This window comes from Lytechinus variegatus, chromosome 8, assembly GCF_018143015.1.
Source record: "Lytechinus variegatus isolate NC3 chromosome 8, Lvar_3.0, whole genome shotgun sequence".
In the NCBI taxonomy this organism is placed as follows: Eukaryota; Metazoa; Echinodermata; class Echinoidea; order Temnopleuroida; family Toxopneustidae; genus Lytechinus; species Lytechinus variegatus.
The window spans coordinates 27,339,101-27,364,379 of record NC_054747.1 but is presented as its reverse complement, the minus strand read 5'-3'; the positions used below and the strand labels follow the sequence as shown (position 1 = coordinate 27,364,379).

At 36.8% G+C, this 25,279-nt stretch overlaps 1 protein-coding gene across 1 annotated transcript; it reads right to left on the bottom strand.

Moving 5' to 3' along the window:
- Nucleotides 1-396: 396 nt before the first annotated feature.
- Nucleotides 397-24,503, bottom strand: LOC121419614 (synaptogenesis protein syg-2-like). Its single transcript, XM_041614070.1, has 11 exons — nt 24,473-24,503; nt 23,889-24,086; nt 23,179-23,277; nt 22,324-22,632; nt 21,837-22,061; nt 7,079-7,435; nt 6,467-6,750; nt 2,815-3,136; nt 2,130-2,456; nt 1,207-1,545; nt 397-836 (listed from the first exon to the last, which is right to left on the bottom strand). The coding sequence occupies exons 1-11, from the start codon at nt 24,501-24,503 to the stop codon at nt 397-399; spliced, it is 2,931 nt and encodes a 976-aa protein (XP_041470004.1).
- Between the last annotated feature and the right edge of the window lie 776 nt (nt 24,504-25,279).

Here is a 25,279-nt window from a genome sequence, read left to right as displayed (position 1 = left end):
TGATTAAATAATGAAAGATTGCGGAGTCACCAAGGCCAGGGAAAATGATTTTGTGGAATATCGTGTGTTATACTACATGTAAAGGAATGTACTTTTTTTCTTCCAAATTTTAAGACCATAATCAAGAGGAATGAATGAAGACGTCATGGTTATTAATGCCATCTTTTTCACATTATTATGCCGCTAGGTTTTGTGTTGAATTCAATCGGAGTTACGCTTATTAAGCTAACACATTTTCCAATATAATATATATAATAATTGAATAATTTTGAGTATTTAAAAATCTTGATAAAAAATAAGAATTTAAATGATTCGGAATATTGTGTAAAGTCAACCATTGACCGCAACCAATGTGAAACCTTGAGTTTTGATTAAAAAGTGATGTAGCATTATTTATTATGGGAAAACGAGGCATGCTTGAAATGTACTCGTTGCATAAAGCAATACGAAGGTAGAATAATGAAGTTGACTTGTAATACTAAATGATCGACCTGCTATATGAAAATTGATCGATCGATGAGACTTACAAAGAACATGAAGAACATCATTAACCCTTTGAGGCTTCATATATGCATCGTTTGGTTGAAAAACCTGACAGACTATAGATCTTCCATGATCATCTTTCGTCGGGGTGAGTTTGAGGATACTTTTGGCGTCAAACCGATGATATTTATTCAAGGAGGATTGTAATTTAGATTTGCCGGTGACATTATTTGCTTCAAGATACCACTGGAAGGTTGGTTCTGGGTAACCATTGTTTGCTGTACAAGTGACTTTAGATGATACACCATCCTGTAAGCTTTGTGTTCCATCGAGAATAGGAGGATCAGATGGCCCTGGAAAATTGTTGATATCATATACGTTAAGCAGGAACGGTCCATATTTCTTTATTAAAAAATGTATTAACACCAAAAAACTAATCTAAAAATGATTACATTGAATTGTTATTACGACATAACATAATAATCGAAAAAAAAGTCAGTTGCATTAACCAACGGCTTGGAAATATCAAAAATTCGATCTCTCTTCTAAAAGATTAAATAATAATAATCTGCTTAGAAAACAATACGACTATGTTGAACATGTATCAAAACGCCTTGAATTTGCTACTTTATTATCAAATGGGACTTTGTCGCTGGCTTTCCAATAAGTATCGTTTAATGTGCATTGAATCTGTGCATGGCTTAAGACATTACGGATACCTACCGTTGACCATGACCATTAACTCTGTATGACGTTGGTTTATACCAACAGTAGTCACACACCGAAGATATTGATAGTGGTGACTCCTCATTGGATTCAGCAGAAGCAAGGACTCTGTGTCGCGTAAACTTTGGTCATCCTGATTTGTTTTCGACGTAGAGGTCGTCCTACCGGGATCTTCATCCAACCCAACAGACCATGATATAACTGCTGTCGGCCGAGATCCTACACTTGTGCAGTTGAATGATGTCACTGTATCTTCAAAAACAGTCACGCTTCTTATTCCAGCCTTTGAGATCGTAACTTTATTAGACGTTGTAAGCAACAGATTACTAGGCGAAACTAGAAATGACACAAAACAAAATTATTTAATCCACTTAAATAAAATGCAGCAGAACTGATTCTTGTTTCTCAATTTTCCTTCTTATACATGGGTGTATATGAAAATAGTCGATCGTTTTTTTTTCTTTGTCCCTCACTTTCTGATTCGGTGTCTCCCTATAAAATGCTTTAAATAGTGTTGAATGTCAAAACATCTCTAGACGGCATGGTAATTTTCATTAAAAATGTTTAGGTTGAAAGGTTAAAAGGCTTCTGACAATACAGGGACATGAAAGGGCGGTCATTTCTATTTCTAGAAACGTACAGATATTTTTAAATTTGGTCGTACAAAGAGTGAAGATCACTAAAAGACAATCGAACATTTCCAGCACGAAGATATGAACATGGTCAAATTTGCTGAAAGAATCATCCGTCATTTAAAATGGATAAATTGAACAAAGGGTCCTGATGTTCAGTTTCATATACACAATGTCAACACGTAATATTACCAAACACAATATTTGATGTGTGTGTGTGGGGGGGGGGGGGGGGGGGGGTAGTTGTTTGTGACGGAGCAAATGACCCTTTATGTTAAACACACTTACCCTGAACTTCTAAACGTACGGTTGTATTGAGACTCCGATCTAGCCCCCGATGTAAAGCAGCACAAGTTAAAACCTTCCCATCATCATGTCTAGATGGTCTCATAAAAACACCTTTACAAGAAGTGTAAGAATCACCCTCAACAGTGTTGATCTGATCTTCTATTCCAATCGCTACTCCTTCAGGATTTTTCCATTTGAGTTCTGGAGGTGGTCTAGTACCTTGGACTGTACATGTTAGATTGTGGGTTCGTCCAAGGGTAAGGGTAACTGATTTTCCATCAGTGTAGTCAAAGCGGTTGTCTGTAATCACTACCGAACTAGGTGTGACTGAATGTTAAAGAGAATAGTCATGGAAATGTTTATCTATATGTAAAATTTAGTGTTAGCTAACAAATAAAACGTTACTAAGTCAACATTTTCGTGTTAATTACCTTTTCTTTAAATTATTTTTAGTAGTGAATCAAATTCGTTACGCAGTGATATGCGAGACTCGACGTGCGTAATAATGATCCGGTTTTCCATACCATTGTCATTTTTTGGTGAACATTGCGATGGTTGAATATTGCGTTTTTATATATATTTTTTTATTTCGTGTGATTAATACGAATGGATCTATTATTTCTTTCAAACTATTACCCACATTCAGAAAATCAAATCAAGAAAATATATGATCGAAAATATTTACCTTGTGACAGTATCTTTAGTTCAAATGAACTATGAAATGCATCAGCACTGGTGGCAACCAAGCAGCGATACCTGCCGCTGTCATCTACCCCTAGATAACTTATTGTCAGGTTTCCGCTGGAAGAATCAGACATCAAACTGTACTTCGAAGCATCTGAAATGTCTTTCTCGTATGTAGGTTCTGTCCCGTCACCTTTATCCTTTGCTATGACCGCGTTTCTGTTTTCCACATGAAGCCATGATAGAACATGATGTTTGGACGGGGACGTAAAGGCGCAAACAAGAGTTATATTATCGCCAACAACCGGGAGAATATCCGAGTTCTGCAGAAATGTAGATACATTCATCCCATAAGTCTTAGAGAGAGTAAAGATGATATAAGCCATTATGTAAAGTGACAAACTCATTCTCCCAGAATCTTTTTCTAATTGTATTAAAACGATATACCACCTATTGAGCTATCTGAAAATGTGAAATGAGCAGGAAGCGGTGTTGCTTACAATCAGCTGTAAACTGATTGAACCTTTTCACTCACAGCGAAAATGAAAGCAAAAGAGGGTGAAATAATTGATCGCTCTTGCAATTAATCATTGATTTGAAGCTCTTTACTTGATTATTGTCTGTACAGGAGGTTTAATCGGCAAATGTAATAAAGGCACGGATACAATTTTTTGTGAAAGTGGCTAATGATTAATTAATTTGATACAAAGAGAGCCCTAACATCTATTTTTTAAAATCATTTTACTTCATCGTGTATTTCATTTAGGAATTTACAATAAATTGCTTAGGACTTGATGGCATTAAATTGGTGAAAAGAAATTTATATTATTTCAATTTGAAAATGATTTGAAATAATGATTAAAATTGCTTGATTTTTTCGAAATAGATTCTAAATATACACAACCAAAAAAGTAAGTCCCCCCTTGAATAAACATCAATAATTTCCGAACCAATTCGAATTATTGATATATTTTTACATGAGCGTGTAGGTAATTTTATAGGCTACCCTCTGAGTAAATGTTATGGACGTATTTTACGTCATGCTTCAGTGAGCACCGTCAGAAGGCAAAAATGTCACTTTTCAAAAGTCACAAGCCAAATATCATGACTTTGATTCCATTTTACTGGAACTAATTCCACATTCTCATCATGAAAAATAGTCAGAAGGCTTGTAAAATGTACTTTCTAAAGTACGATACAACTTTTTTGCTAAATTTCATGGTTGAATAAACACAAGTCCAATGAAAGAATATGATGACAGTTATTCCTGGGAAGAGTATCTTCAACAATATTCATCGTTTCACGGTTCAATGAACATTTATTAAAAACAAAAAATACGATTTTCAAATATCATAGACAAATATTGTTTCATTTTGGTAACTGAAAATGATCTTTTCTCAACTTTTTCGTTATGTTCACGACCATTTAACTTGCTTCAATGATTCAAAGGCTTTTAATTAAACATTCACGCTTGAATGAACATGTGGAATGTGATGCTCTCTTTTTTACGTTATTGGAAAAAATGCAATTCGTAACTATGGATATCCGTTAAAAACCTCCTTGCATAGTTCATTTGATTTGACGTTTATGAAAATCCCGATGTTTAATGCATCAGTGAGCACATAATATTCGAAAATTATGCAAATGAGAAGAAAGTTCAAAGCCTTGGCCCCACTCTGTGCCGTGTTGAATGGTTATTTTGGTGTGCGCGCCTTTTGGATAGTGTTACTCTGAAGCCATGTGCGTAGTTTCATGAAAAAACTGTTGGCAGAAGTAGCACAAACCGTCCATGAAACAAACCCTCATTTCATATTTGTGAAAATTTTGACTTCTTCTCTCATAGACTTGTGTACATTATGGGTGCATATGTTTAAGCATACTTAACCCCTTATTCAATATGGTGGAACTTTTTTTCAAGGCTGTCTTTAGCAATGTCATTTGGCAGTAATGTTTATTAACCTATGGGCAGAATTCTGTGCAAAAATGAAATCAATATGTTTATTCATGGATGAGTGAGCACGCATCAAAGTGTGAAAATTGGTATTTTCAATGTCACAGACTCATTTTAAAGGGTCATAAAGTGCATATTGAGGGCAAATTCGGTTTCAAATGTTTTTGTTTTATCATCCATCATTTCTATCACCACACACTTTTCGAACTTAAAACATTTTCATGGTTGAGCGAGCACATTCGAAAACTTAGGAATGAATACTCTTTATACGGCATAAATGCATTCTTTTCGTAACAAATTTTCATGATCAGTTTAATTTATGGGCAAATTAGTGGTGGACCCAGAATTTTAAAATGGGGAGGGGCATATAATCGGGAGAGCCACCAACATTTTCAAATTCTAACATGATCTATAGAAAGTTGTAAATGATACTACCATAACCCCCTATGATGATACGTCACAATACAGGAGCCGCGGAACGGTTTTCAAAGTGGGGGGGGGTTGAGGGTAGCTGAGCCAAAAGTTGGAGGGTGGGGGCTGACCATGCAAAAAATCACAATCGTATGGTCATTTTTACATTTTTGTACATGCTTTTTGAAAAAAGTGGGGGGCTGAACCCCCTCCCCCCCCCCGCGGCCCCTGCAATACAATGTGCTCACTCAACCATGAACATACAATATCAAAATTGTGTGTGGAGTGGCTAAATGATGGATAGTAAACCAGTATAACACCATAAAATTCACCTAAAAAACAACTTTTGTCCAACATTGTATTTGCACAATCTGAAACACGACTCTTGTGACTTTCAAAAATGGTCATTTTTAATTCAATCTTTGATTATTCATGCATGACTCAACTGATCAATTTCATATTTCTCCAGGAGTTGCCTAATGAGTGTAGAAATCCACCTACGAAACATCATATCTCAAAATCATTCCGTTCAAAAGTTACAGCAATTTGATTTAGGGGGGACTTACTTTTTTTGTTGTGTATAGATCAATCAAATAATATATTTGCGTCTTTAATCGCTCTTAAGTTGCCAGGCAACGATAATAGTTGAAGTTGTCGTCTGGTTTTGGTCTAGGAATAGCCATGCTGGTGGATTTGGGGTGGCTGAAATTTCAATTATAATGATAATAATAATAATACTCTTGATTACTTATTTTACAGCGCATAATTTTACGTCTGCACAACACACTTATGTGAAAAAATAGAAACAAGGTAAAACTAAGAAAATTGAATTCAGAGAGTATTCGAAATTAGTTGGAAACTAAGTTTATTACATGATAAGTATTTTTTTCCTTATTTTTATTAGAGAGAGAAGACTTTAACTTATGCAAATCATGTATATTTCTCATTGTAAGAGTGAACATTCCAAGGAATGGCAAAAGCTGTAATGCAAAAAAGGGAATAACTTTTTCTCAGATAAATGGGTAGGATTGCGTTTTCATTGTAAAAAGTAACTGAAACAAAAATGGCAATTTTGTGTAAAAGAAAAGTAAACGATATTGGGACCAATGCTACATGTAAAGAGCGTTCGTTGTCGATGCCAGTCACAGAAGAGAGAATATCTCTACAATTCTAAATAAACTGAAAAGTAGAGTTGCACAATATTACAAATATTTATTACATTTCATTTCACTTTTCATTACTCAAGCAGTAGTTATTGATACTCACATGAAAAGTTCAAAATCATGCTTGCATTTATTAAGAAATCCAAGGGTGTATCAGGTTGAACTGCCTGACAGAGAAGACGTTTCCCATGGTCAAACCTACTTGGTATGAGGATCAGAGTGCTTTCAGCATCATATCGATCGGCGCTGTTGATGGATGTTTTCAGGGTTGAATTGCCTGTGACGTTTCTTGATCCAATATACCAGTGGATGAGAAGAGCAGGATACCCATTGCGAGCTGTGCAGGTTATGTTGGTTTTTGAACCGTCTTGAAGATCATCTGGGACCGTCAGTTTAACATCATCCGGTATGGCTTGATGTGAACAAAGCAAAACAGTGAAATTTAAGATAGATTAAACGTGATGTAAAAATGCATTTGGTCGTTACCGGCGAGCATAATCCTCAACTATATTTGACGCACAGATGAACCTCTGAGCTTAAAATGGAAAAGCCAACACGGCCAGTGAATTTTCCTACAAAGGTTTCTAACAAGCTATTAGTTTTGATGGTCTTGACATATTTGATAACAGATTGTCAGCCTAATTTGGGTTATAGTGTATAAAGAATACGTTCGCAATGGAAGAACATATCCAGCCATGATATCCAATAGATGATTCAAGATACTGTATATCGTAACTCACCGTACACCATCAATCTGGCTACCGCCTGATCAACAAGCTTGCCATCAATATATGCGTTGCATTGAATGTTCTGTCCGTGATCCTCCTTCCCCGGTAGTATTGTGATGGAAGTCTCAGTGTCAACCAAAATATCATCTGAGACAACACTACGGGTCTTCGTGATGTTAAGAATACTAATGTTGCCATTAGGAAAATACCATTCTAATTCAGTTGCTGGGAATGATCCAATCGCTTTACACGTGACTGAAGTGATTGAATCTTCTTTAATGTATTGACTTCTTGACGGACTTCCATGTTCTTCATGTTCTTGGTGGCCTTCAGCGTGAGGAACAAAGAGCAGGATACTAGATGGTAGAACTGCAAGATGAAGACAGCGGATTGACATACAAACCATATTAATATCACGTAAAATCAACTCATAGATTTTGTCTAATGTCATTATGTTAAAATGTTTTGAAAATGTGAAAATACGAAACAGAGAGAAAAAAACACGCGTATTATAAGACATTGAGATGATCAGTAGGGTTTGACCACCAAAGAAGGCGTACGCTTAAAGTTATTCATATTATACCAGTAAGCAAAGGACAAAACCAGAGGATTCAATGGATATATCATAAAATATTCTTTCCTTCCTAGATAGTACATACCATGAACATTCAAATGAACCGATATCTGGAGATTGCTTTGAAGTTTTGGATGTGATGCAGTGCATCTAAGTATCCTTCCTTGGTCATTCTTAAATGGATTGATTATTACAGCTTTCTGGGAGATGTAAAGGTTGTCTAGTAGGCCTATGGCACTGGGTTGATCTCGAGATAAGGCAACTAGATCGTAGGGCACATGCAAGGGTGTCGATCACGGGGGGGGGGGGGTGACGGGGGGATATATCCCCCCAATATTGCAAGTGGGGGGATGGCCTGTATTATCATCCACCCAATAATTTAGGGTAGAGAAATTATAAAAATGATGAAAAAATGAAAAGTTTGAACATGATGATTATAGTATGCCATCAATCAGTTTGTTTCCTTCGCAATTTGTGTATACTGTTATTAAATAAAAAACATTATTTTTCAGGACTATTAAACAGATAGGTGGAGGTTCACGATGAAAAATAATAAGATGTTTATGTATGTGATATTTTTAAGTACATGGCATAAAAGGACCCCAACGAAAAACAACTTTTGTTGATAGGATGTTCCAATCCACCAGTAGTGAGTAAATTAATTTTAATAAATCAATTAATTCAAAAGGGTGGAAAAATAAACGGGAAAAAAATGGTGGCAAGATAAATTGTCTAAGGAATGACAGTAAGCCCGATGGTGCACGAGAAGCCACACAGTTTGTAATTTGTGCTAGTCTTAATTGGTCCGAATCTGAATTTTATCATCATGCATTAAGAAGAAAAAAAGATATTGCCAGTCGGGTTGTATACACAGAGGCGTCGATCCTCAATAATTCCGCATGTCCACCTAAAAAATGAAATAAGAATGTAATGCTACACTAAAATCAGCAAGGGAGATTAAAAATGTCATGCTTTTCAGACTGGAATATAAAACTTTTAAGTTCGTGCTTCGAGCTCGCATCACTTCTGTATCAAAACCCCATACTTTTCATGATTAAATAGGTGAATAGAATGTCCTGTTTTCAGTTCTAAACCTCAAAAGAACTCCCGCTTCGACTTGCAATAATCTTTTGTTGGATATATATCTTGTTCTTTATTAAAAGCGTCCAATAACCTTTTTTTCAGATCGAAATATCAAAATTTTCAGCTCGCACTTTGCGCTTGCATCTATTGTTCTTCTAGATAACCATCTCAATCATTGGTACCCAAAATGCTTAGAATATCAAGCTTTCAGGTCAAAATATAAAGAAATTTCAGCTCGATCTCTAGTGAGATACATGTATCTATCCTCCCCATGAGTTACTACAAACAAACCTAAACAGGTACATTTTTTCTGTTTTCATGTCATACTAAAAAATTTCAGCTCGCGCTTCGCGCTCGCATTGTTGGTGAGGGTGACATACGTGTCTCTTTCTCATGAGCCATATATATACATATATATATATATAGAGAGAGAGGCCTATGTGTGTGTGGATGAGTTTGTTTGTTTTGTGTGATAGAGCGCTTTTGGAACGTTGATTCATGACCCCCCCCCATCTGAAAAATGGATCGACTCCCCTGTGTATACACCATGCTCAATAAACAGATCACTATCTACAGGGTCCAGACAATTTTTGTCATTTTTTTTCTTTCGCATGAGTTTAGAATTTGTAACATAAATTGAATTTTCTAAAGAATTATAAAAATAAAGTACACTACAACAATGAAGGAATTTCCAAGAACACCATGCATATCAACCACTTCCAAATGTCCTTATTTGTGATTTTAGTGGGGGGTAATGTTGAAAGATCCCCATCCCCAAGAAAATTTGTGTCAATCATCCCCCCAACCAAGAATACCGATCGACACCCATGCTTACATGCCACCTAAGCAATAAGAAATATACCTGGTAACACTCTCAATTGCCTGCTGGATGTCGGACATTTTATGAATCAATTTCCTCCTAGACGAGCCAATGGGTTTGTTTTTTAATGTTTATTAGGGCATAATTTTACACAGAATGCCACAGATCCATTTCATTCTGAGATACTTCGAATACCGTCATTTTGTATTAATAAATATACCTGGTGTTAACGGTCTCACTTGTATGCTTGATGACCCTGGTTGCTCGTTTCCATCTGTGCTGCTTAATGAACAATGGTACACACCGCCATCATTGTCATTAAGACTTTTAATTGTTAACTTTCCTGTGGAATTATCGGCTAAAAAGCTGAATTTCCATGGGTACCGAACATAAGGCCTTCCGCATGGCAAATTCATCCCACATTTATGAGAGACCACTAGGTGGTTGTCGCCCTTTACCCACTCCACTTTCCAATATCTGGTTTCAGGTGTGAAGGAACAGATCAGAGTGAAATCTTCCCCAATGACCGGAAGAGAGTTGTCTGTATGGATAGACACTTGAAACGCGTAGTTCCTGGTTGGGTTAAATGGAAAATAATTTAAGGGAACAATGCAATGAGATGGTTAACGCACGATATGTTTTGTAATGTTGTCTGCCATTTGAAGGGTTGAGGGAATCATAACAAGACGACACAAATCTCAGACTCATTCAACATACCGTCGTCACCAGTGTTGGTTATACTGATGGTGTATATACTGATACTGTCTTTTTTTTTGAAATAATTGTATCGCAGCCATTCATCCACGTTAATGTTGATGAAAGCAACGTCTAGATATCTGAAATTGAAGAGATCGGACAATGAGATCTTTTATATATTCTCCATGCTGAGACATTTTCTCACTTCTTTGAAACAATTGTAATAATGCAACTTAATTTTATTTATAAATCCCTCAAAGCACAACAATATTATATTTTCACAATTAAACTAGACACATGCATATTATATAAAATATATGTTTACCTATTGTTGAACTGACAATACCAAGAAACACGAAGATGATTTCTGCACGGATACCCAGCATCATTCAGCTTGTACAGCTATCGAAACAAAAATGGCAAGTACATGCAGTGAACGTTGGGCTGATTATGAGTATGGAAGCAGGAGACCGTCAAAAACACGGATATACGTCGTGTCGTAATTCAATTTACTACACGACGTAAATAATTACGTAGTGTAGCAATTCGAATTACTACACGACGTAAATAATTACGTAGTGTAGTAATTCGAATTACTACACGACGTAATTCCGAATTACTGCCCAACGATTTAATGTCATGACGTTAAATGAATTAGTGTCGCTACATCAAATAATTAAGGTCGTGTAGTAATTCGAATTACTACACGACGTAAATAATTACGTAGTGTAGTAATTCCAATAACTACACTACCTAAATAATTACGTCGTGTAGTAAATAATTACTACACGACGTAATTCCGAATTACTGCTCAACGATTTAACGTCATGACGTTAAATGAATTAGTGTAGTGACGTTAAATCAACCAATGAGACCGTTCGTTATATGAGCGCAATGCGAAGAGCTGAGACTATACAGAGTATTGTACAGGAACGTACCGGCAGGAAGTTAGTTGGATGTTCGACATTTGATATTCAAACTGTGAAGTTGGTTTGATATTCAGGTTCGATATTCAAACGCCTGTGAAGCTGGACCAATATTGCCACGGACCCGATCCGCATAGTACTGCCCCCCCCAAAAAAAAAAATGTTCTACAACCGAGAACAATAGGAAATGATAAAAGGAAAGAAAGGAAAGAAAGATACGTTATTTTATGCATACCATGTCAAAATCAATCTCAAAGTTAAAGGTGTTTTTTTTTCTCGCTGGCTCGAGACTTATTACGAAGCAAATTTTTGCTGCATGCGCCATTGTGTGCCCCCTCTTTTTGTTCTTATCACGCATTGAGCTTCGCCCTAATGCTCGGGGCAAAACATCCTGTTCATACAATGATATGACCCCTCCGTTCTCCCTTCTCTTTCTCTCCCGTTCCCCCTCCTTTTCTTTCCAATCTCCCCCTTTCGCTTCTCTCTCTCCTATTATGTATTCTCTCTTTCCTTGTTTTTTTTTTACTCTATCCACTGGCGGCACCAAGAGATTAGTCAGGAACGTGGTTCCCCATGCTTGAAATATTCCGTTTTGTTAATTTTAGCCCCCCGTTAATGTGCATGCGCCGGGTAACCGAGTCAAGTTCTACAAGTTAGGGTAGGTGGTTACCCCGGATAGACCGTCGGGATATTCCTGGGGGCCCCTTGGAAAAAAATAAACAAAATGCGATAAATAGCCCTTTATTCCTTTAATTTTGTTAATTTGAGCCCCCTAAATGTGCATGCACCGTTCAAACTAGTGTTTATATGGTTGTCCGAGTCGATTTCTACAAGTTAAGATACGTGTTACACCGGCTAAGCCGTCGGGGTATCCCTGGGGGCCCCTCTAAAAAAAAAATAAAAAAATAAGATTTCTTGCCCTTTTATTCACTGACGTTTGTCCCCTAAATGTCCTCGTACTTGGGCACGCCAGTGTTGTTATGGTTGCCCGAGACGTGCTGCACATGTGAAACCCCTTAGCTTTCAAAACCCCTGAATATATTTGAATATCGAATGTTGGTCCAGCTTCACAGGCGTTTGAATATCGAACCTGAATATCAAACCAACTTCACAGTTTGAATATCAAATGTCGAACATCCAACTAACTTCCTGCCGGTACGTTCCTGTACAATACTCTGTATAGTCTCAACTCTTCGCATTGCGCTCATATAACGAACGGTCTCATTGGTTGATTTAACGTCACTAAACTAATTCATTTAACGTCATGACGTTAAATCGTTGAGCAGTAATTCGGAATTACGTCGTGTAGTAATTATTTACTACACGACGTAATTATTTAGGTAGTGTAGTAATTGGAATTACTACACTACGTAATTATTTACGTCGTGTAGTAATTCGAATTACTACACGACCTTAATTATTTGATGTAGCGACACTAATTCATTTAACGTCATGACATTAAATCGTTGGGCAGTAATTCGGAATTACGTCGTGTAGTAATTCGAATTACTACACTACGTAATTATTTACGTCGTGTAGTAATTCGAATTGCTACACTACGTAATTATTTACGTCGTGTAGTAAATTGAATAACGACACGACGTATATCCGTGTTTTTGACGGTCTCCTGCTTCCATATATGAGTGCCATTAAAGAGAAATACAAGGGGAGAAAAGTTGTTACCCTACATATAGTTTTGGAGTATCGGTCTTTGATTTATTACATTGTAGCCCCTCTTATATATTATATCGAATCGGTTTCATAACCCTTAAATGAACAAATGACAGCTTTATTAGTTGGCATTATACATTTGTTAAACAAGAGCTGGCGCTATTCCCACAGCGGTTATGCTGCAGTCTGAGGTCACATAGTAAGTTCAAAGGTCATTTTCAGGTCAACGTTAAAGTTTACATGCAAGACTCTCTTATGACACCTAACTCCACAACTGTAAGTCGCTTTTCAACCAAACTTGGATGGTAGATAGACCTGGGGACCTGCATGTTATGCTGCAGTCTGAGGTCACATAATAAGGTCAAAGGTCATTTTCAGGTCAATGTTAATGTTTACATGCAAGACTCTCTTATGACACATAAGTCGCCTTTCAACCAAACTTGGATGGTAAATGGACCTGGGGACCTGTATGTTATGCTGCAGTCTGAGGTCACATGGTAAGGTCAAAGGTCATTTTCAGGTCAACGTTAAAGTTTACATGCAAGACTCTCTTATGACACCTAACTCTGCAACCGTAAGCTGCTTTTCAGCCAGACTTGGATGTTAGATTGGCTTGGGGACGTGCATGCTATGTTTGCAGTTAGAGGTCACATGGTAAGGTTAAAGGTCCTTTTCAGGTCAACATTAGAGTTTACATGCAAGGCTCTTATGACAAGTGTTATTCCATCCCAGTCATTTCACAATGAAGTTTCGATATAATTCTCTTGCCCGCCCTCGCAAAGCACGATATTTCTGGTTATTTTCATAAGTGGGCGAGACACAAAATTGCTTTTGCCTTGTTTTTTTAACTCTTTCTCCCACTGATCCTTACCCATCAATTTAAAAAGATAAAGGAAATGGGTTTTAGTTTGGCTGCTTCCCGTTCACATTCACTGGTTTCTGTTTTTTGTTTTGTTTTGTTTGTTTTGTTTTTGAGTGTTTTTTTTTGTGTTGATGTTTTTGTGTGCTTAATATATAATTTCTTTATTCAGATTGTTGTACACTTTAAGTATAAACGTAGAGACCTATTCTTTTTTGTATTGTATTATAAAATACAGAGATAGAATTTTTTTCCTTTTTTTATCATGGGACAGCTTATTTACATCTTTATTAAACAAAGTATTATATATATCAATTTTATTATTTGCTCAGAATTTAAAAAAGTCTTTGTTTGTTTTGGTTTTTTTTAGTATACAATACCTCATTATTATACAGAAAATACATGTGAAAATAATGGATTTCTTTGCATTATGGGTTGTGATAATCTTTGTTAAAAATGATCATCATAATGTATATTTCATTTCTTATATTGCGACATGTATTTCACTTTACTTTGTATATTTTATTTATTACTTTTGTACGCATAAATGTGATGTTATCTGAATAAAGGCTAAAAAGCATTAAAAAAATACTTATACTATACCAGAATTGGCTCTTGAGGCAATGAAAGCATACCCTTTATTCGGACATCATCATGACGGAGGTAATATTTGTGCATATGTCTGTGGGATGCTCGTTAAGTTTACTTTCACCCAAGTAGATTAAGGTACTTAACAGGACTGTGCTGAACATGGTCATACGGCTTTTTTTGCCGTGCAGACTAAAGCTATCTAGTACTAGTCATGACCCATGGCCATGCATTTCCTTCACAGGAATTGTTCACAGCATTGTGCATGTATAGGGAAGAGAAGAAAAGGGCATTGGTTTGTCAAAAAAGCAAAGCTGCTAGAAAGGGACCTTTGATGACGCACATTGTGAACTCGCATATAGGATCGTGCACCGTGCGAAATCTTCTACCAGGAAAACGCGCGCGCATTGCCTTTCCACCCAAGCATTCAGTAATGTGCATCACGTGTATTATATTGTTGCGCAGAGCATGACATATTTACCTACCCAAATTGCACTGCTAGAATCAAACTCTTCAACAAACATTAAAACAAAAATTAAGAACACCAATTCATTTAGTTCACATCTACCGTAGATCAGTTGTCTATGTAAACTGTGTTCAAGAGAGTAGTAACATGCGACATGGGCTGAACATCGTCATTTGAGGTTCTTTTTGCTGCTCAATCAAAGCTATTTAGTACAACTCATGTCCGATGTTCATGCATTTCCTATACAGGACACGTTCACGGCATTGTATCTGTAAAGGGAATAGAAGGGCACTGTTTTCCACAATGGCAAAGCTAGAAACGCATCTTTGATGACGCACATTGTGAACTTGCCTACAGGATCGTGCACCGTGCGGTATTTTCTCCTAGGAAACCGCACGCGCATTAAATTTCCACCTATTAAAAGCACTCAGTAATGTCTATCTTGTGTATTATATTGCTGCGCAGAGCATGACATATTAACTTACCCAAATTTCACTTCTAGTATCAAACTCTTCAACAAGCATAAAAAAATCAAGAGTACCAATTCATTTAGTTCACATCTACCGTAGATCACCTGTATATGTAAACTGCGTTCAATAGATTAACATACTACATTTAAAGAAATATGTGATATGTTTTTGAAAGCCATTAGTTCGTTCATAAGGAAAATACACAATGTGCATTCCGGAAAATGGCAAACCACTTGAAGGCGCAGGTCACTGATGCCGAAATACGCAAGGAAAAGAAATAAGAAAAGAAAGTATAGGAGGTATTATGAAAAATGTCACCTTTCCGTTTATTAGACTGAGATATGACGATGATAAATGATTTTTTAAAGCCTTTCCAAAACAAAAATAGAGCCTAGGGTGAAGCAATCTTGATGGAAGGCAAGGAATGCTAATTTAAATGCGTCGATTGATAGAGATCATGAACAAGTGGAATGCCTCTGGCCGTCTCACCTGCATCACGCGGTTCAATATAGCAGCATTGCTGACTTTGAATACTACTCTAACTCGCACAAGATGTTCAGTGATACATGGTTACTCTTATGTCCACTTTTTATGAACTAGACCAATAAACTAAGAGATATGATGGTTATTCAACAAAAAAAACCCCAACATGGCCAAAGTTCATTGACCTTACATGACCTTTGACCTTGATCATGTGACCTGAAACTCGAACAGGATGTTCAGTGATACTTGATTACTCTTATGTACAAGTTTCATGAATCAGATCAATAGACTTGCAAAGTTATGATGGTAATTCAACAGATACACCCAATCCGGCCAAAGTTCATTGACCTTTGACCTTGGCCATGTGACCTGAAACGCGCACAGGATGTTCAGTGATACTTGATTACTCTAATGTCCAAGTTTAATGAACTAGACCAATAAACTTTCAAAGTTATGATGGTAATTCAACAGATACCCCCGATTCGGCCAAAGTTCATTGACCCTAAATGACCTTTGACCTTAATCATGAGACCTCAAACTTGCACAAAATTTTCAGTGATGCTTGATTACTATTATGTCCAAGTTTCATGAATCAGATCCAAAAACTTTCAAAGTTATGAGGGAAATCAACAGATATCCCCAATTTGGCTAAAGTTCATTGACCCTAAATGACCTTTGACCTTGGTCATGTGACATGAACCTCATGTAGGATGTTTAGTGATACTTGATTAACCTTATGTTCAAGTTTCATGAACTAGGTCCATATATTTTCCAAGTTATGATGACATTTCAAAACTTAACCTCGGGTTAAGATTTCGATGTTGATTCCTCCAACATGGTCTAAGTTCATTGACCCTAAATGACCTTTGATCTTAGTCATGTGACATGAAACTCTAATATGATGTTTAGTAATACTTGATTAACCTTATGGCCGAGTTTTATTAACCAGGTTCATATACTTTCTAAGTTATGACGTCATTTCAAAACTTTAACCTCAGGTTAAGATTTGATGTTGACGCCGCCGCCGTCGGAAAAGCGGCGCCTATAGTCTCACTTTGCTTCGCAGGTGAGACAAAAATCAAGCATATTTTAGATTAATTGCAAAGATAGAAAGCAAAAGTAAAGCAATCGTGATTTTAGAATTAGGACCACATACAAAAAGTGATGGAAGGAAACAAGTGACATCTGACTCTGTCAAAAATAGACAGTGACTAAGTTCAAAAGCTTGCCGATTGAACTCTTTGTGGAGCTTTAATTCGTCTTTGATAACGGAGAATCTCCGATGAATTTAGTGTGGTACGGTATGTCACTGACACAGCTCCCGTAGGACTAGCGTGCCAAAATTGATTTTTGGGTTGTTTTGGCTTCAATAGGGTCCCCTTAGACCAAAAGCGATGGGGGTCAAATTTTCAGACCCCTCCTTCCCTTTGTGGGGGTCCTTTTAGGCGCCATATTGGCCTGTACAAAGCCCAACAGGATAATCCATTGTTTTCAACCTTATTTCTCACTTTTCTTTGCCAATTATATTTTAAAGTTGTCTGAGGTGTATGAGAATGAATATTTGATGATGTTGTGATGTCAATGTTTTTTAACTTTTACCATACGGGGGCGGACTTTACGAAAAATGCCCCAAAATTGTAAAATATTGCCCCCAAAATATTATTTTCCCCTTTTTTGGCACTAAAATTAGGACAAAAGGATTACAAAATGAAATGAATATGTCTTGTTATACAATTCAACAACAGAGGAATATATCACATGTAATGTATATCATTATTTTTGCTCAATTGATGTAAAAATCATCCCCATTTCAGGATTTTATGCAGTGAAAACCTTACTACAACACTGGAGGGCGCCATAACTAATGATAAGCACTTCCCTAAAAAAATCAAAATCTAGGCATTGTAATTTTATCAATAAATTTGAAAGAGCATTTATTTCCAATGCCGATGCAAAATGGCTGCCTTGGGCTAAAATAAAAAATCCTGGATTTTTTTTTTTACTTTAGTGACCTTAATTTGGTTTCTATTTAAAGATTTTTAAGGTGAAGAAGTATATCGGGAAAAGTTACAAGGACCCAGAAATCCAAGATGGCTTCAAAAAATGGAGTTTAAAATGGCTGTTGATACTTTAAATGGACATAGCACATTTTATATACCTTATATAGATGGAATCGGTGTCTAGACCATGATTTCAACGATCATAATTGGGACAAGAATACCGTTTCCTTTTTCATTTATTTAACTTTTGGAGGCCATCTTGGACTCAACATACCGGGACAGTCGGTGGTCCGGTATGTTAAAATATCCAAGATGGCTTCCAAAATGGAGTTTGAAATTGCTGTTGCTGCTTGAAAAACCGATATAGTTTGTTCAATATCCGGGAATATGAATGTGTGTGACTACTATGGAAAAGTGAGTCTAATAATACATTAGAATAAGTTACAAGGAGAGTCGTTGGTCGAGTATGTTAAACAATAGAGTATAAAATAGCCACTGTTATTTACAAGTGGACATGTAATATCCATCAAGAATATGGTTTCATGTTTAAACCATGATTTTCAAAGTCAGAAAATTAGTTACAACCGTTCGAGTGTTGTGGCCCAGTGGATTGGTCTTTTGACTTTGAAAGGGTCGTGGGTTCGAATCCCAGCCATGGCATAGTTTCATTCTGCAAGAAATTTATTAACATTGTGATGCACTCAACCCAGGTGAGGTAAATGGGTACCCGGTCGAAATTCCCTGAATGCGCGAAGGAATTCCTTGAATGCTAAAGCGCCTAGGCAGCCAATCTAAGGCAGGGTAAATAATAATGGCAAGGCCCGCTGGGAGAACAGTTTTTAGAACTGAAGTGGCTTCCCTAGGTAAATATACCTATATTATTAATATTACCATATCATAACAAGGACAGTCATTGGTCTATGTCGGAAAAATCCAAGATGTCGTGAAGAAATCTGAGTCTAAAGTGAATGCTGTTACTTAAAAATGGACATCGTTCATTTAAAATTCACCAAGGACATATGATTTTGGTGTCCACTCAATGGTTTCATGATTATAATAATACTTTCGATTAGTTACAAAGATATGCACTTGTCCATTTTGCCTAAAAATCCAAGAAAGTTTTCAAAATGGCATCTAAAATGATTCCTAAAACTCATCAATAATGGTCAGAGTTTATACAATATTAATATGTGAGGAATAATTTGGACGTCTACATGGTGGTATAAAGGGTTAGATAATACATTCAACAAATAACAAGGATATTTAGTTTTCCATTTTGTCTAAAATCCATGGTAGATTAAAAAAAATCATCAAGTGGGTGCTATTACAAACTCATGAATCGATATAATAACTTATCCCATACATATAAGTGTAGGCACCAAAATATTTCTCACAGGTTGGTATTGTTTGAATAATGTCTCCACTTTTAAGTAACAGTAGTCATTTTGGAACCCATTTTTTTAAAGCCCACTTGGATTTTAAGGCAAAATGGATAACTGCATAGTCATTGTAGCCAGTCCTTAATATGTATTTTTAATTTCAACTCTTGAAATACTGGTGTATAGACACCAAAAAATATCCCCAGGTGTATGTATGATGTTCTATATCCACTTTTAAAGTAATAGCAGTCATTTAAGCAATCTTGGATTTTTGATAAACTTGACATCCGACTGTTCTTTCAACTTGAAACAATACTTGATCCTTTAAACTCTAGTGTAGACACCAAAATCAAATCCACAATGTGCATTTCTAATGAACTATGTCTACTTTTAAGAACCACAGTCAATTTAGACCCTGCATTTTGGAGGCCATATCGCATTTTTTGACATAGCAGACCACTGACAGCCCTTATTTACTTATCCAAATGTCTTATTTGACCCTTGAAACCATTGGTTTAGACACCAAACTGGGGGCCGTTTCATAAAGCTGTTCGTAAGTTAAGAGTGACTTTAAGAACGACTGGTGATCCTTTCTTACGCGCTAAACCATCCCCTATGGTGTATAGCATTTACCATGTCGTTCTTAAAGTCATATTACCTTACGAACAGCTTTATGAAACACCCACCTGATATCTCCCAGGCCGATATGAAATGAACTTTTTTGGAATTCATCTTTGATTTTTGGACATACCAGACCACTGACTGTCCTTGTAACTTATCATTATATATTACTTAACCCAAACCAGTGGTTTAAAATTAAACATCGAAATCACATTTCCATGGACGATATGAAATCAGCTATGTCTGCTTTAATTTTAGCAGTCATTTCGGAATAAATTTTTTGAAGCCATCATGGATTTTTGGACCCACCAGACCACTCACTGTCCTTGTAACTTTTTTCCAATTTACTATCACCCTTAAAATCATTGAATCAAAACAAAATTGAGGATTTTTAGCACACGGCAGGCTTTTTTGATGCCATCTTATATTTTCCAGGTATCCTGGGGTCCTTATATTCACTCTACCCTGTGTCAACAAATTATTTTAACTCCTAGACCATGGAGTATGAAACTAATTAGGATTCTAGGGTGGATAATGAGTGAGTCGTATAATTTTAAGTGAATGGTGGCCATCTTGGATACTATCTTGAAAATAACCACTTTCCCTGATGCAGATTTTGGTAGATTTTTAGTATATTATTCCTGAGGTCAATTAGTACTAACAACTGTTGAAAAACAATGTAAGTTTGGAAGTTCTCTAAACATCACATGTTATTTCAATAATGAATATGTGCATATGTGCGTGTGTGTGTGTGGGGGGGGGAGGCTAAAATTATATTTTATGTGTTTTTTCTGTCTATCAGTAATTGGAAATTAGCCGAGAAGTACATAATTGACAATTCGAATAGAAGTCCTTTAATCGTAAATTGTACTCTAGAACGAGTGGTCGAATGGTGAAACTGAGTTGTATGCCAGTCAGTAGGGGGGGGGGGGGGGGGGGAAGTAGGAGATATGGTTGGTAGGATGCACATTCAACTTGAAGCCTTCAGATATAGGCATTTTAGCTGTCTAGGGATGATAAAATACCATAAAATAATTCATTGTTTAACCGTGCGCAAAATTACTAATACTCCTGATTTTAGTGGGTCTCGATATAGGTGACCCCCCCCCCCTCAGGCAGTGGGTGAGGGTGGGGGAAAATTGGAACCCTATCATTTCATGATAGATTGGACCCAAGTGAACCCCCCCCCCCAAAAAAAAAAATTAATAAATTTGGCACAAAAATCCTGCAGGAACTGTGTCATGATATACCGTACCACACTAATATCATCATGATAAGTTATGGCGCCCTCTAGTGTTGTAGTTAGGTTTTCACTGCATAAAATCCTGAAATTGGGGTGACTTTTACATTAATTTACCAATAATAATCATATAAATTACATGTGATTTATTCCTCTGTTATTGGATTGTACAACAAGACATATGCACTTCATTTTGTAATCTTTTTGTCCTAATTCTAGTGCCAAAAAGGGGGAAAATTACATTTTTGGGGTAATATTTTACAATTTTGGGGCATTTTTGGCATAATCCGCCCCCCATATGGCAAAAGTGAAAAAATATTGACTTCACAACATCATCAAATATTCATTCTTGTACACCTTAGACAACTTAAAAATAAAATTGGCGAAGAAAAGTGAGAAATAAGGTTGAAAACAATGGATTATCCTATTGGGCTTTGTACAGGCCAATATGGCGCCAAAAAGGACCCCCCACAAAGGGAAGGAGGGGTCTGAAAATTTGACCCCCATCGTTTTTGGTCTAAGGGGACCCTATTGAAGCCAAAACAACCAAAAAATCAATTTTGGCACGCTAGTCCTACGGGATGACACACCATACCGCACTAATTAGGATGTCGTCTGGTTCTGGTCGACGATGAGCCGAGAAGGTGGATCTGGGTGGCTGGATATTAGCGTAAGGGGTGATGATACATACATCATGGAACAATTGAGTCTCGATTTACTACTTAATACTATTAGATTCTTAATACTTTATACGTATTTGAATGCTTACATGACACAGAAAGTGCGTCGAGTGAATAATCTTTGGAATAATGATAAAAAATACATTATACAGAAGCATTACTTACACGAGGCAGATGCATATGGAGACTGAACAAAGGGAAGTGTTCTCCTTACCGTAAAATGTTGAGTTTAAGACTGCAGTTCCAGAGCCATAAGTGGAACTAGCGATGCATTCGAACTCGCAAGGATCTTCTGAACTGGGGTTTCCAATTGAAAGTTCACTTGAAGTCACTGTTTCACCCTGTACTACAGTTTTGTAGAGCGTTATGTTATTTCGGTGAACAGAGAGTTCCGTTCCGTTACAGAACCACTGGAAGATGAAAGCAGGAGGGTTGGCATCTGATGTACATTTCAATACAAAACCAGCATGTATCCCATTCAGGTTTACTCGTCGAAGGGAAATGGATGCAACTGGGTCGTCTAAAACAAAAAAACCAAATACAATAGTGACAGTCGCTTCTTTAATCGTCTGGTCGACTATTAAATATTTACATAAAATGATTGTACACATGAGGGGGGAGGGGGTATTAGAGGACCACTAAATTCAGAAAACATCCGTCAAGGCTATATTACCTTTATATCTTTTGAAATGTATACTTACATGATATGTTCAGAACCATGCTACCATTTATAGAGCGACCCAAGGGTGTTTCTGGTTGAACTGCCTGGCAGAGAAGACGTTTCCCATGGTCAAACCTCCTTGGTACGAAGATCAGAATTCTTACAGCATCATATCGATCAGCTCTATTCAATGAAGACTTCAGCGATGAATTGTTTGTCAGGTTTCTTGATCCAATGTAAGCATGAATTAGAGGAGCGGGGTAGCTATTTCTAGTTCTGCAAGAAATATTGGTTTCGTTACCGTCGTACAGATCCACTGGGCCAGTCACTTCAACATTTTCTGGCAGCCCTTTAAAGATGAAAAAGGTATTTAAGATAGTTAGTTGTTGGTAGGTAGTTGGTTGTGTAGATAAATCTTCTCTGTGTTATTCAAAATTTATACATGATTCTTAGTTTTGGTGACAAATATAGAAATCATGTTCAATCAACAGATGAAGTCAATGATTACTTCCTTCACATATAAACGTTCGTAGTATAGATTATCACAGGCTTAGTAGAATTCTCGTTAAGGTTTTTTTTAAATAGAAACTCTCAGTTGGAATGTTCATGCACCATAATTTAAAGGAATATCGACATGATGATGAAAGAGAATACTCACCATAGACCACAATTCTGAGCAACACGAGACCGACATCCGCGCCGTCCATTGATGCATAACATTGGATATACTTTCCATGGACAGCATTTGTCGGGTATATTTTGATGGTAGTCTCAATGTCGAACAAATTATCATGACCTACAACACTGGTAGTCATTGAAACGTTTGTAATAGGAATTATATCAGAGTCACGGAGGAGATACAATGATAGTTCAACTGCTGGGAAGGATCCAATACTTTTACACGTGATTGAAGTAGGTGAATCTTCTTGAACGTATAGGACTGTTGATTGTGACTGGTTACCTCCAGTTAGAAAGAGCACACTGGTAGGAAAAACTACAAAGCGAAGAAAATAGAGATAAGTTATCATTCAATATCATATAAATTTGGTAGAATAGAAACAAATTCGTGTCAGTAATGTAAAATTGATTCATAGTTTCAAGAATCAAACATTCATGATAGTTTATCTGAAAGCACTATGCAACGCCTTGATGCTCTAAATATTGCTAAAGGTTTACGTCACAGTATGAAAGATTCACTGAAGACTTTTGATTTTGTTATCACAAAGACTCCTAGAAAGTAAGGCTCCACTTAAAGAGAGCAGCACAGTGGTAAGAAAAACTAGAGCAGCTAAGAGAAGATAAAAGTGAGAGATATAGAGGAAGAAAGTGAGATGTAGGTGGGAGGGGGCACGAAACTGTACGTATACCTACTTGTATATAAAGATTGCATGTATAAATCAAGTCTAGGCTCTTATGCAAAAAAGATTTGATTCTTTGACTTGCTCAGGAAACGTTGCATCTGATACATACCTTTAACATCCAGGATGAATGAGCATTGAAGGTCACTGTCTAGTTCTGAGTGTGACGCAGTGCATTTAAGCATCTTTCCCTGGTCATTTCTGGAGGGTATGATTCTCACAGCTTTCTGAGAAATATAAAAGTTACCTTGAATGACATCAGACTGATGCTGATGAAGAACAACCAGACTATGTGGTAGACCCCATTGCAGTACTGCAGGAGGCCTTGCCCGCGACGCCTCACATGTGATATTATATGGTTTTCCGGCTATTACCGTTAGAGAGTGGTTTTTTAAGTAGTAGCGAATTCCTTTTCCAGTAGTAATAAAGATACTATTTGGTGAAGCTGAGGAGAAAAAGGAATAGATACATTGATTATTTTTGCATTTATCTTACCGACTTTCGAAACTTTCCTTTCTATCAGCCATTTTTTTCCCGAGATGTAGAATGATTAACATTTTGAGATTTTCCCTCCTTTCGAAGGGAAGATAGGTTTAGTTTTCGATAAAATAATAGTTGTCAAAAGTGAAGGCATAAGATAAGTACCATATTTTCTACCGTTTATTTCCAGCTTAGTCTATGTCCAGTAATCTTGTTAATAATTTTTAGATCCATTCCACAGTGACAGTGATATTCATACAATACAAACCTGCAGAAACATTGCTATAAAAAATAATGTACCTCATGTAGTATACAGAGCTTGCAATCAGTAACAAATATTCCTGGGTGTACCGATATCACTTGTCTGCTGAATGTTGGACATACTTTAATCCATTTTGTTTTTAATGTGTATTGGGGTGTAACTTGACATCTATTTAACACAACAAACCACAGTAACATTATACAACAAATAAATTTAATTCTTGTGTATTTCCAACACCATTATTTTTTTCATTTATCCACCTTGTGTAATAATAAATGTACCTGGTAGTAGCGGTCTCACTTGCTTACTGGATGATCCTGGTTGCTCGTTTCCATCTGCCTTGCTTACTGAGCAGCGGTAATCGCCGCTATCATTCCCGTCAAGATTTCTTATTGTTAAATTTCCGCTGGAATTGTCGAATAAAAAGCTGAATTTCGATGGCAAAGGAATGCTATGTTGGCAGGAATTATACTTGAAACAGTATTGAAAGGCCACCATGTTATTTCCATCCTTAATCCAGCCCATTCGCCGATATCTGGTTTCAGGTGTGAAGGAACAGACTAGGGTGAAATCTTGTCCAATGACTGGAAAAGAGTCTGTCTGGATAGACACTTCAAATGCATGGTGTCCTGTATGGTTGAAGATAAACGTGATTTTTTTTAACAAACTCGTGAGATGGTTAACATTGGATAGGTTTTTAAATATTTTTGCCGTTTGAACTATTAAAGGAAATCTTAACATGACAAATCTCTGATTTTATTTAAGAAACCGTCGTCGGATCCAGCCTTCACCAATAGGGAGGTGGTGGTTCAGCCATATTTTCCCCGATCGGCCGCTCGAAGATGATTTTTGTTTTCTTTGAAGGGATAGTCCTAATAGTCACTTTTTAGCCTTAT

Excerpts from the sequence above, each read along its gene's own strand:
- LOC121419614 (XM_041614070.1), bottom strand. The coding sequence starts at position 24,503 with ATGTCCAACATTCAGCAGACAAGTGATATCG. Across the intron at positions 3,137-6,466 it reads CCTTGGATTTCTTAATAAAT|AACTCGGATATTCTCCCGGT; the intron begins GCAAGCATGATT and ends ACATTTCTGCAG. Across the intron at positions 2,457-2,814 it reads ACTAAAGATACTGTCACAAG|TCACACCTAGTTCGGTAGTG; the intron begins GTAAATATTTTC and ends TTTAACATTCAG.